General features: G+C 42.9%; 1 protein-coding gene across 4 annotated transcripts in view; it reads right to left on the minus strand.

The window, feature by feature from the left end:
- The window catches only part of LOC135216186 (DNA topoisomerase 3-alpha-like), a 308,863-nt gene that overhangs the window by 257,664 nt on the left and 36,929 nt on the right, over positions 1–14,270 (minus strand). For all 4 annotated transcript variants that reach the window (XM_064251319.1, XM_064251321.1, XM_064251320.1 and 1 more), the window contains exon 3: positions 64–273. In XM_064251319.1, the coding sequence (XP_064107389.1) occupies positions 64–273 (210 nt within the window). The remainder of the gene's footprint in view (positions 1–63; positions 274–14,270) is intronic.

A 14,270-nucleotide genomic window follows, 5' to 3' on the forward strand; every position in this document is an offset into this window, starting at 1 on the left:
TGTGTGTGTGTGTGTGTGTGTGTGTGTGTATTTGTGTGTATAGGTAAATAAAAAAATTCATACCTTTATGAGTTCCATCCCCTCAATGCAGGTCTTGCTAACAGGTGCATCGAAAAGTTGCAAGGGATTACAGCTTTGCCAGTTTTTGTAACCAGGATTAAAAGCATAATTCAAAAGATGGCCTGATACTGATGTCATTACCATATGGCATCTTTGCCCATTCAAATTAAAATCAAACTCATAGAGTTTATTGTAGACACTGAATCCTTCCGACTGTTTCAGGAATATTGAAAAAGAAAAAAAATATCAGTTAATTTCTGATGAAACATCTCCGTTTATCTTACCAATGTATCTTACCAATTTCTACCTGCAATTGCAAAGGAAGGTGAAATCTGCAAACAATCAGTTGAAGGAACCAATACCTTGTAAAGAAACAGTTGCACCAATAAAAAAAAATACTGAGACACTTTATTACCACTCACTATTTTAAATGAACCATCAAAAACATCCTAAACATTTTATAACCAATGATTGCAGATACTTCAAAATATCTAAATATACACAAAACCAAGAAACTTGAAAAACTATTTCTATCAATAAAAAACTGATGAGACACTTCATTACTACTGACTACATATTTTAAAACCTTAACCATAAAAATACATCCAAAACATTTTATAAGCAATGACTGCTGATACTTTTAAATATCTATATATAAACAAGACCAACTCAAAAAAATATTTCTGCATTTTAGGAATCACACTTGGGTGGAAAGCATAGGGTAAACAGCTATATACAGTATAGTATTTGGGACAACCCCTTCCTTTTTTATTATTTCATGTCTACACAATAGATACTGGTGTATACACAATACCTTTTAAGAAATGGTAAATCTTCTGTGGATTTCAATGGAAACAGGCCTTTCCCAGAGGCAAATCAAGCAAAAACAATCAATGAGATAAGCAAATCATAGTATAAACTTAAGATTCATCAGAAATCCTTTGAGCATGTATTATTCCACTGCAAAGGTCAGATACTCAAATAAATTCAATCAGATTCAGAAATAACATGAATCTGGGAAAACAGATCAGATTGATCATATCTTTTTTAAACACTATTAACAAAAAATAATTTATTCTTATCCTCTGTGCTTTGCCAGAACCTAGGAAATTGCAATATTTGTCTTATATGCCAGTCATTTAAACTCTTCTTGAATATGTAAATACTTCTGAATATCAACAAACCCATAAGTTAGAAACTGAAAAGGGGAATCGAACATACAGTGGGTCTGCTGTAATTACAGGGGGGGTTAGGGACCAAAACCACGCACATTGAACAAAAATCTGCATTAAGTTAGAACACCCTTCTAAAAGTGCTTATATATCTTCTTATTTTATTAGTTCACAAACCAAAGAACCCCCAAAGGATGCTTGTAACTTCCTATTCTAATAGTGCAAGCACCAAATATACCTTAAACTATCATCCTAAAACACTTAAATATCATTTTAAAGTCATCTTACAATGTTACCCCTAAGTATATGGCTTACAGCTATATATGTGAAAGCTAATTTAAGATCCATATGAACATTAAAAATATTTAACATTAAGATTATAATTATTCATCAGTGATCAATGATGACTGAATATACTGTAATGAAGATGAATTAGAAATGTAGTCTGATGAAAGAATGATGACTTCAGTCACTTCATGGATTCTTCACGAGTTTCAGGAGGCAGCATCATGGTCATAAACTTCTTCATGCTGATGAAGAGATTATCACAGGCCTCCATGGCATCATTAAGGGTAGATGTAAAGTTACAGGGTGTTTTATATAAGGATCCCATGTCTCTGTTATCTTCTGCAACTCCCTGCCTTTCCTCATAATTTGTGGGACCTTCAAATTGTTCTAAATCTGCTGTCTTCTCCTGACACTGAGGCTGTTTCCCACAAGCCGAAGAAGAAGCACAGTGTTTAGGAGGCATCTTATGGCAGTACGTTCCATGAAGATAATAACTGTACACATGTACGTAAGCACAATTTAAACAGCGATGAGAACACTAAGTACACTACAATGAAAGACTAAGCAGAGAGCTGTGTGAAACTGGGATGTTGGGTTAATTGCGCACATTATACTTTGTGCATCATGAACTGTGCAAATGTGCATTTTATTGATATTTTTCTGTGTTGTAAGATTATTCTGAAATGATATCACAGTAGTAGTGTTTTAGGATGACAGTAGAGCATATCTAAAATATGTGGGTACAGTGTTCCCCCATGTATTCGCGGGGGGATGTGTACCAGACACCCCTGTGAATAGTTAAAACCCGCGAATAGTTAAAACCACCTCTAAAAATGCTTATAACTGCCTATCTTGAAAGTTCCGATACCAAATGTATACCTTAAATGACATCCCACTTGAAATATACCTAAAATTACTAACCTATTTCTGTATTAATCTTTGAGGTTATATTATTATCATCATTTCAAAGTCATCTTAAACATTTTACCATTGAAAACATATACCTACAGCCAATAACAGAGAGAGAGAGAGAGAGAGAGAGAGAGAGAGAGAGAGAGAGAGAGAGAGAGAGAGAGCGAGAGAGAGGAGAGAGAGAGAGAGAGAGAGAGAGAGAGAGAGAGAGAGAGAGAGAGAGAGAGAGAGCATTGAATGGCAACATCATATATCTGACCATCAAGAGTGAAATTATGAATTAATCCTGAGACAAAGAGAATTATAATAATGGAGAGAGAGAGAGAGAGAAGAGAGAGAGAGAGAGAGAGAGAGAGAGAGAGAGAGAGAGAGAGAATAACTCCTAGACTCCGGCTCCTTCCCCTCCACCAATTCCCAATTCGTATTCAAACTGTCATTTACTCCCCGGCCCACCTTCCCCCAAGTGGATAAAAAGAAAGGGAATCGCTATTTTTAATTAATCTTATTTATATTCAAAAATTAGTTATAAGGTAAATCATTTATCTATACTACAAAACAAATAAACATACATAAGTAAGAGAGAGAGAGAGAGAGAGAGAGAGAGAGAGAGAGAGAGAGAGAGAGAGAGAGAGTTATCCTTATTCAAAAGAGTGAAATGGATAGATTGTATTTCTTTAAAATTCTATCACATGTGAATTTTGAAATGAGTTATATTACTATTATTACTATGCAAAAATATTAATAAACATACACATGCACCATAGAAATTCTCTCATCTCAGTAAGAGAGAGAGAGAGAGAGAGAGAGAGAGAGAGAGAGAGAGAGAGAGAGAGAGAGAGAGAGAGAGAGAGAGAGAGAATTTACATGATCCTGAGATGGCAACACACTCCCCTCCTGTCACATTACTTGATATATTTGACAGCTGTTGGACCCTAGCCATCTCAGCTTGGCTACCTGGAGTTCACATACAAGATGCTGGGTAAAATGGATTTTCTTTCATTCTTACATAATTTTTTTATTTATAAACTAAAATCTTGCTAATTCACTTTAGTATTTTCTTTAATGAAATTATATTATTGCTGTTTACATTACTATTGATATTTGAAAATTAGTAAATCATTTATTTATCATACAGAGAGAGAGAGAGAGAGAGAGAGAGAGAGAGAGAGAGAGAGAGAGAGAGAGAGAGAGAGAGAGAGAATTATCATAGTATTTCTGTAAAATACTTTCACATCTGATTTTTGTAATTACAGTTATTATTATTAATATTATTTGAAAATATTAATAAACATATTATACATATGTGTGCTATAAAAATCTCTCATTTCAGTAGAGAGAGAGAGAGAGAGAGAGAGAGAGAGAGAGAGAGAGAGAGAGAGAGAGAGAGAGAGAGAGAGAGAGAGAGAGCACTCTCTCCCCTCCGGTCACATTACTTGATATATTTGACAGCTGTTGGACCTCAGCTTGGACATGGAGTTCAAGAGAAAGATGCATGAAGACTGGGATTTCCTTCATTCACACATATTTTTTTAAATCTATATAAACTAAAATCTTACTAATTCACTGTAGTATTTTCTTTAATGAATTGATTGCTCTTTACATTAATCTTAATATTTGAAAATTAGTAAGTAATTTATTTATTATACAAAATACATAGAGAGAATTATTGTTATTATGATATCATTTAATCTTATTAAACTTACGAATACCGTATTAATCAATATTAATATTCTAAAATTAGTCATTCATTTTTGTAAAATAAAAATGTATTTAGGCATGAAAATAACATCAAAATACACTAATTAGTGATTATTTATCATCGGAAAACCCCACGAATAGGTGAACTCCCCGCAAATAATAAGTAGATTTGGTCCAGAGAGAAATCCACAAATCAGTGAGTCTGCGAATCCGGAGAACGTGAATACAGGAGGCCCACTGTAGTTTGTAGAACAATGGGACTACTGTAGTACATACTGTGCTGTACAGTATGTACGTACGTACTTACCTCCGAATGAAAAATGATATTGTTATGATACAATAAAGTTTCATACATACTTACCTGGCAGATATATACTTAGCTAAGACTCCGTCGTCCCCGACAGAAATTCAAATTTCGCGCCACTCGCTACAGGTAGGTCAGGTGATCTACCGGCCTGCCCTGGGCGGCAGGACTAGGAACCATTCCCGTTTTCTATCATATTTTCTCTCTTCCACCTGTCTCCTGCGGGGAGGCTGGGTGGGCCATAATCGTATATATCTGCCAGGTAAGTATGTATGAAACTTTATTGTACCATAACAATATCATTTTCATACAATCAACTTACCTGTCAGATATATACTTAGCTGATTGGCACCCTTTGGTGGAGGGTAAGAGACAGCTAATTCTGGAATAGACAGGTAAACAACATATGTTGTAGGTATAAATAAAACCTTGGTTCCAACCTGATAGGTGGTAGACTTCGTGGGTGTTTGCCCAGTAGTCTGCATCACCTCAAGAAACTTTAGCGAGATATATGATCTATGGCCAAGAGTTCTTGTGGGTCTGCCGATGGGGTCTTATCCGCTTACTCGGCAGAGCCTGAAAGGACTTTGTCAATGGGTGCTGATCCACTTATATGACAATACACCTTATGAAGGAGCATACAACCAATCCCAACCACCTGATCCTAACCCCATGTTAGAAATAAAGACTGCTCCGAGTTATCCCCCGAACTCTTCACAACAACCATAAGTCAACACAATACGCACACATACATAAATTTCAAAAAAAAAAATTTTATACTCATCTAATAAGATATCACAAGAGTTTCTTACTGACAACAGTGACTGGCCGCCTGTGCGGCACCAAGTCCTTTTTGTTAGAAGAGACTCTAGAACATATCTACAAAGAATGTAAGTATATACTTAAGGATTGGTGTTGGCTCCCATACCCAGGATCGTATCCGCCGACACGAAAGGATCCAGAGAAAAACATTTCTCATATGTCACACGAACGTCTCTCAAGTAATGAGATGCAAATACTGAGTTGCATCTCCAAAATGTCGTATCTATGATGTTTTTAAGTGACATATTCTTTTGAAACGAGAGAGACGTCGCTACTGCTCTCACTTCATGAGCTTTCACTCTCAACAGTCGGAACTCTTCGTCAGGACAGATCTTATGCGCGTCTGTAATGACGTTTCTCACAAAGAATGCAAGAGCAATCTTGGACATCAGTCTTGTGGGGTCTTTTACCGCACACCAAAGACCTTGTCTAGAGCCCCCCATCTGGTGTTTTCTCTGAAGGTAGAATTTTAGAGCTCTTACAGGACATAGAGACCTCTCTGCCTACGAGACTCGATAAGCCTTTAACCTCGAAGGACTTAGGCCAGGGATTCATGGGATTCTCGTTTTTAGCTAAAAACAGGGTTTTAAACGAGCAAATAGCTGAGTCTCCCTTGAATCCTACCTTATCCTCCAGAGCATGTAATTCACTAATTCTCTTTGCCGTAGCTAAAGATAATAGGAATAGGTATTTCCTAGTGATGTCTCGAAACGACGCCAGATGAGGAGGTTCGAACCTTTCGGATGACAGGAACTTGAGTACCACGTCTAGGTTCCAGTTAGGAGGGACCGGTTCCTTAGACTTCGTAGTCTCAAAGGATCTAATGAGATTCGTGGGAAGATCCCTTTGTTATTTGCCAGATCTAATCCTCTATTCCTGAAGACTGCCGAAAGCATACTTCTGTATCCCTTTATTGTGGATACAGCTAGATGAGATTCTTCTCTCAGGAATAGAAGGAAATCCGCAATTTCCGCTACAGAAGTAGTGGAGGAGGACAACTCCTTAGTTCTGCACCACCTTCTAAAAACCTCCCACTTGGACTGATAAACTTGTCTAGTGGAGGTTCTGCGGGCTCTCGCAATCGCGCTTGCAACTTTACAAGAAAACCCTCTCGCTCTGACGAGTCTTTCGATAGTCGAAAGGCAGTCAGAGCGAGAGAGGGAGGTTTGATGATCCCACCTCTGGAAGTGTGGTTGTTTGAGAAGATCCATCCTTCTTGGGAGGGATCTAGGAAACTCTACCATCCACTCCACCACCTCCGTGAACCAGTCTTGTGCCGGCCAAAAGGGGGCTATCAATGTCATCCTCGTCCCCTTTGAAGCCACAAATTTTTTCAGCACTAGTCCCAGGATTTTGAACGGAGGAAAAGCGTAGATGTCTACGTGAGACCAGTCTAGTAGGAAGGCGTCAACTATCAAGAGCTCTGGGGTCTTCCATGACCGAGCAAAAGACTCCCAGCCTTTTGGAGAGGAACGTGGCGAAGAGATCCACATGAGGAGTCCCCCAAAGAGACCAGAGATCTTGACACACATCTTTGTGTAGGGTCCACTCTGTGTGAAGGACCTGGTTCCTCCTGCTGAGCCTGTCCGCCCTCACATTCCTTTCTCCCTGAACGAATCTTGTAAGCAGGGAGATGTTCCTGTGAGACGTCCAAAGCAGAAGATCTCTTGCAAGTTCGTATAGGAACAAGGAGTGAGTCCCTCCTTGTTTCCGAATGTAGGCAAGTGCTGTGGTGTTGTCCACATTTACTTGAACTTCGTTTGAAACAAGAGGTTCTAGACTCTTCAGAGCCAGGTGTACGGCGAAGAGCTCTTTGCAGTTTATGTGCCAAGACGCCTGTGCTGCTTCCCAGGTGCCTGACACTTCCTTCGAGCCTAATGTTGCTCCCCAACCTTTCTCCGATGCGTCGGAGTACAACACTAGGTTTGGGTTCTGGATTTTCAGGGAGATTCCTTTGTTCTCCTTCAGAGGGGGCAACCACCATTCCAAATGCGGTCTCATCTCCACTGGAATGGGAAAGGCATCTGAAAGATGTCCGGTCTTCCAACTCCAAGACCTCTTGAGGAAGAATTGAAGTGGACGTAAATGAAGTCTTCCTAGTGGGAAGAACTGTTCGAGCGAGGAAAGGGTCCCTAGAAGGCTCAGCCATTCCCTCGCCGACGTTTGTTCCTTCCCTAAGAAGAGAGAGACTTTCTGCAAACCTTTTGCGATTCTCTCTTTGCGAAGGAAATACTCGAAAACCCACCGAGAATCCATCTGAATCCCAGATAGACTAAGTTCTGTCTGGGGGTCAGCTGTGACTTCTCAAGGTTTACGAGTAATCCTCACGATCAGATCAGGTTTAATGTCAACGTAAGGTCCTCCAAGCACTGACTCTCTGATCTGGCCTGATGAGACCAGTCGTCCAGATACAGAGAGATATTTACACCTTTGAGGTGAAGAAACCTTGCCACATTCTTCATCAGGCTTGTGAAGACCTGAGGAGCTGTGGAAAGGCCGAAACACAAGGCTCTGAACTGAAAGATCCTTCCCCCCGTCATGAAACGGAGGTACTTCTTCGATGAAGGGTGGATCGGGACGTGAAAATAGGCGTCCTGGAGATCCAGAGACACCATCCAATCTCCTTGTCGCATAGCCGCAAGGACTGAGGCAGAAGTCTCCATCGAGAACTTCTCCTTCTGAACAAAATTTGTCAGGAGAGCTGACGTCTAGTATCGGTCTCCAGCCTCCCGAGGCCTTCGCAACCAGAAAAAGGCGATTGTAAAACCCCGGGGAGTTTTTTTGATCCAGTACTAGTTCTATTCGCTCTCTTGTCCCACATGATTCACCATTAATCGAAGAGTATCCCTCAGCACAGGATCCTTGTACTTGGCTGACAGTTCCCGTGGAGTTGAAGTCAGGGGAGGACTGTCCAGGAAAGGGATAAGATATCCTTCCTTATTACAGACATCGATGAAGCGTGCGCTTTTATAAGTGCCCAGGCCTCCACAAATCCCAGGAGCCTGGCACCTACTGGTGCTTGGAGGAGAGAAGCATCACTTTGCCCTTCTTAAAGGGACGAAAGGCAGACCTACCTCTCTTCTCAGGAGCCTTCCTTCTTGAGGGAGCTCTGGAGGTAGGGCCACCTCGAAAGGCTGAACCGATGTACTCGGTCCTTTCTTTTTCCGCCGCAGTAGCAGGTTTCTTCTTCTTGCTGACTGGTAAGAAGGTCTTGAGTCGCCCCTTCTCAGTTAATGAACGAGAAATGTCCTTCACTAACTGAGAAGGAAACAAAAAGTCCGATAATGGAGAGTACAGTAGTGCTGCCCTTTGAGAGTGGGAGACTGCTTTAGTCAAAAAGGAACTAAAGACTGTCCTCTTCTTGAGAAGACCCGCTCCAAATAAAGAGGAGATCTCAAACGAGCCATCCTGTACCGCTTTGTCAATACATGACAGAATACACAGGAGAAAGAACTTCTGGGTCGAGTCCTTCTGAATCATGGGCCTTCTTGGACATCACCCCCAAGGGACCAATCTAAGAAGTTGAAAACTTCTAATACATGGAAGAGTCCCTTGAGGAGATGATCCAGCTCTGAAATGCCCCAAGTCACATGGGCAGAGTTCAAACCTTGCCTTCGTGACGCATCGACTAAGGTTGAAAAGTCCGCTTCTGCCGAAGACGGAAGAGAAATGCCCATATTCTCTCCCGTCTGATACCAAATGTCCCGTTTACCAGCGAGTCTCGCTGGGGGCATGCAGAAGACCGTTCTGACCAACTCCTTCTTCGACTCCATCCAGGAATTTAAAGACTGAAGAGCCCTCTTCATAGAAATGGCGGCTTCATTCTTAGAAAAGACGAAGGATTTCTTCGCCTTTGCCGCCTCGAGAACAGAGAAGCGCGGAGAAAGGTGGAGCGGCAGGGGTCAAATTGTCTCCATATTCTTCCAGAAGAAGGGCTGTCAATACTTTATAGTTAGATAGTCCTTCTCTTCCATGATCCTCGTCTTCCGAGTTTTCCTCCAACTCGGGGTCTAGAGGAGTCTCCGTAGACAAATCAGGACGTCTTTCCTCTGGGGGAGACAAACTCCTGATAGGAGAGGGACTAAGGGAATGATAATCCTTCCTTTTCAAAGTCTGAGCTTTAAGAGAAGCTTCCTTCTTGGTTGGCGCCAAAAGCCTAGGCTTCTTCCCATAAAAGGATGACGCCTCACGCTTGGATGACGCTTCTCGTCCGCCGAGTGTCCTGGCTGACGCCTCGCACTTGGCTGAATGCTGACGTCTGGATGACGCCTCACGCCTGGAAGACGTCTCACTCTCAACTGGCGTCCTAACTGGCGCCAAAACCTTGGCTGGCGCCTCACGCTTATATGACGCTCTGTATGACGCCTCGCGCCTGTAAGACGCCTCACGTCTATCTGGCGTCACGTCTCTGCCATAAGGTTCTCTCGATCTCGATCTAGAAACCGAAACCTCTTCAGCATGTTTGGAAGACGAAGCTTCACGTCTGCAAGACGCCTCGCGTTTTGCAGGAGAGAGAGGACGAGACTTTTTGATTGGAAGCGAAACGTCCTTCTTACGAGGAGGATCTCTCGCTAACACTCCCACCAATGAGGCTAGCTGTTCTTGTACAGCAAGGAGAATTTTCCTTGAAGCTTCTCCCATGTCATCTTCAATCGGGGGAGAAGTAGAAGGCAAGCGGTCCGCTACGTCCATGTAGGGAGACATTGACACCACCTTCGCCTTTTTGATAGACGAGGGAGCTTCATCTGAGAAGCGCTCTGGGCTTGAATCCAATTCAGGTTCTCTCAAATGCCGTTTATTCAGTGGCCTAGAGAGGTTCCGAATCCTTCCACCCTCGTTTAGGTGAAGGAGAGGGAGAGGAAGAGAAACACTCTCGCAGGACGCTTTTTCTATAGCGGCCCTGAGCAGCCTGAATCGAAACAGAGCCTGCTGAAGGGACGTCTGACCGTTGGGATTCCCCATGACCTCCTTAAGGCTTTTCGACTTTCCTTCTCCTCTGGGCATGGGAGCTTGGAAGAGGTCTAGGCCTGGGAGCGTCGCAGAGACGATCAAACGACCCCTCCACAACACATGTGGGAGCACTCACTTCACTGAACATTTCACTTTCACTATCCTTACCTTGTGAGACCGCCATTTTGGACTTCATCTTATGAAAAGTAGCCTTCAGATCGGCGATTCAGAGGCGATTCTGAAAGTAAAGCTTGTGAAGTCGACATAGAGGGAGAATCAAAATCATCAAGATTAGATATAGGGTCAATAAAAGGCTCAATAGGCCTTGTACTCACACCTTTCAAACGTCTAACCCTATCCTTCTCTAACTTCTTCAAATAAGAAGTTAAAGTCTTCCATTCTTCTGCATTTAATCCCTCACATTCATGACAGGTATTAGTAGAAGAACACTGAAACCCCCTACATTTACGACATACAGTGTGAGGATCAACCGAAGCCTTCGGTATCCTCACCCTGCAGCCTACATTCACACACATTCTCACACTCACATTTGAGTCAGACATACTGAGAAAAATAAAAAAGCAAGTCCAAATTCAGTCCACAGTAGCGAATGCCAAAAACCACGATCCAGATACGTCACCAAAAAGCCGAGAAACGATGATCAAAAGGTTGAAATAATAATCTAAGTCAGGAGGTAGTAACAACAATGTTGATACCACCGGCGAAATAGAAAATATGATAGAAAACGGGAATGGTTCCTAGTCCTGCCGCCCAGGGCAGGCCGGTAGATCACCTGACCTACCTGTAGCGAGTGGCGACAAATTTGAATTTCTGTCGGGGACGACGGAGTCTTAGCTAAGTATATATCTGACAGGTAAGTTGATTGTATGAAAACTAGGTTTGTTATGTCACATTGATCAGCGCATTTTCACGTTATATTTTTGTGATTGAATACATACATTTGTTATGATAAAAAATTATTTACAGTAGTACTGTACTAATTTCTAAATATTACAGTACAGGTAGTTCCCAGTTATCGGCGGGGGTTCTGCTCCCAGCAGCAATCATGATAACCGAAAATCAGTGATAATAGCACTGATCCCCAATTTCAGGCATCGATAATCAGGGATCTGCGCATATCGGCACCAAAAATCCAGTTTTCTTCATCTCTAGACAAGCCCCGTAAATCTGGATTACCAATAACCAGGGAATGCCTAATAGGGTAGTTCCCAGTTAATGACGTTTCAAAGTTCAGTTCACCGCCAAGTGACAACAACCAAAAATTTTTGTTAATCTGAACATCACAATAATTATGGCGATAAATGGCATTTATGACAGTGTAAGAACCAATAAACCGCTTACTGGCACCAAAAATCACCGACAATGATAAACTGCCTGCCAACACTAATAAACGCCTACCGGCGCCAAAAGTCAATTACTGGTGTCGAATTCTAATTAACATTGTTAGCCAAGCATCATAAATCTGAAATGCTGTGCTCTGCTCCTCGCTTGCTCTATTCCTGCCAGAAAAGATGAAGTCTGGCACCTACTGCTGCATGAGGTTGTCTACGTCACTTCTCAGGTTTGGTGTTAGAAGACAACTTCTTGACAGACTTAGGGGTGAAACACACATTTCCTCTGGTCTTGGACAAGGGCCTTTCTTACCTCTACAAAAGGGTAAACACTGCAGTGGAGGACTTGTTGAACTGCGCCATCATCCTAGATCATTTCAAAGACTTGGAAAGAAAGTCCTGTGTTGGCTTCTTCTGTAAGTTGGAGGCAATTCTGCTTACATCTTGCAGGAAAAGGAAATTGTGTGCAAAAGGAAAAAAAAGAAGAGCTGACTTTTGAGTCTGAGTTACCCCTTTTGAAGTAAACAAGCACAATAATTCTTGTTTTTTGAGAACACACAGCAGAAGTTGAGGCCTGTTAATGGGAATGTCTCTAACACCTCAATCAAGGCAAGAGAGGACCGTTAAAAGATCAGAGGAGACATCTGAAGAAACCGGAAGCGCATCCTGAATCTTTTTAGCAAGGGCACCTATAACCCAACCCATGAAACTGGTCACCTCGAACAGCTTAAACAAATTGTGTAAAAGATGGTCCAACTCACCAGGCAAAAGCATAGTTTTTGCCACAGCGAAAGTTGCTCTTCTAGAAGACTCAATAAGTCCAGGAAACTCTCTTTTGGCCAAGGGAGAACCGCCCAAAGAGGGAGATTCTCCAGCCGCATAATAAAAATACCTTCTCTTGGTCAGGAAGGCAGAAAAGAGAAAACAGCCTTCCCTTGTGCTCTCTTATCGGCCAGCCAACTTTAAATTTTATTCAAAGCCTTCTTGGCTGAAATTGAAAGCACCATACTAGGAAGATTTGATAACTCCAAAGGAACATTGGTTATCTGGAACATAGATGTCAATGAAGCCGGGGCTGCTGGTTTGAAAAAGTTAGGATAGGCAGTTGGGGGTTTAGAATCCTCTGCGATATGATCCTCCCCTTTCTGCAGACGAAACAGAAGACAGGTGAGAGAGAATCCACCTCTCCAGTAAGAGGAAGAGCCGAACTAGTCGAAGCAACCAGAGGAACGGGTGGGGCTGTACAGTGACATCGTGTGCGAGACAAGGCGGCGAGGGGAGCTTGGGAGCCAAAGTAAGTTTTTGTACCAAGGGTTACTTTGATGCCAGTGGGCATTCAGAAGACAACAAAAACTTAGATGAAGCAGGTGGCTCAAGCAGCATTAATGGATGCTATGCATAATTTAAGGAGCACAACACCGATCCCGATCACCTGATCCTAACACGAGGGTTTGTGCTTAATTTGAAAAGAGCTATCCCCAAACTCATTTCAAATAACCCCAGAAAATAATACACTTATGTTAAAATTAAAAAAAAAAAATTTAATTCACTAGTTAAGGATCAGTGTCGGCTCCCTATCCCAGCAACGCATTCGACACGTATAACAAAGAGAGAAGGATCTCTCATAGGCCCACTTGATCTCCTTCATGCAAAGAGAATCAACACAGAGTTGCATCTCCGTTATTACAGCTAATATGACTCTCGCGACATATTGTTAGGAAAGAACAAGAATGTTAAAAGCTCGCACTTCAAGCGCTTTTAATTCTTAGCTGTTTGAAGGAAACATAAAGTTACTCAAGAAGTGCTTTAGAGATTCCACTCTTCCAAAGAAGACCAGGGCTTTCTTTGCAACAGATCTCTTCTGGATGAAGCCCAGAGCCTGGCTTGCGCCTGGCTGGCGCCTCGCGCCTGGCCTGGCGCCTCGCGCTTGCCTGGCGTCCTCGCGCCTGGCTGGCGCCTCTACTGGCGCGCCTCACTCGGCTGCCCGGTGGGCCCAGCGCCTGGCTAGAGCCTGGCGCCTCGCCCCAGACTGGCGCCTCGCGCCTGGCTGGAGCCTCGCGCCTGGCCTGGCGCCTCGCGCCTGCCTGGCGTCTCGCGCCTGGCTGGCGCCTCGCGTCTGGCTGATGCTTCGCTTGCCTGGCGCCTCGCGCCTGGCTGGCTCCTCGCGCCTGGCTGCTCCTCGCGGCATGGCTTTGACTTTCTCTCCACTTGCTGGAGATTCGAGCTTGTTAAGAGTCTCGATGAAAACTGGCGATGTCCACCTCGGACACTTTATTTGCCTGATTATTCGCCTCTAGCGCATCTGCGCCAGATTGGAGGCCTACTCCTTCTCCTCATCAGACAATGACAGTGTTATTTGGACTGACTTGCTCTGGCGCTTTACGCCGTTTGGCATTGGCGCCTGATTGGCGCTACATTGTCCGAAAGTCTGAACATCCACAATCGTTTATCAGGAGAAAGGAAAAAGGGTGGAAGAAATTCTTTCACTTTGAGCTTATGGCCTGCAACAAGGGGAGGTAATTTTAGTCGGCTACATCCAGTAGACGATAGGAAATCTAATAGTCCAAGAGACCAGTCTTCCTTCGAGGGAGGATCATACTTGATACTTCAGTTGCTAACGAGCACTCTTCCTACATGTTGACGAGTTCTCTCGTTGCAAAATCTTCCCTATCCTTGCACGAAGGCAGGGAAAGAGCCTGGAAGTTTAAGGAG

This window comes from Macrobrachium nipponense, chromosome 6 (genome assembly GCF_015104395.2).
Source record: "Macrobrachium nipponense isolate FS-2020 chromosome 6, ASM1510439v2, whole genome shotgun sequence".
In the NCBI taxonomy this organism is placed as follows: Eukaryota; Metazoa; Arthropoda; class Malacostraca; order Decapoda; family Palaemonidae; genus Macrobrachium; species Macrobrachium nipponense.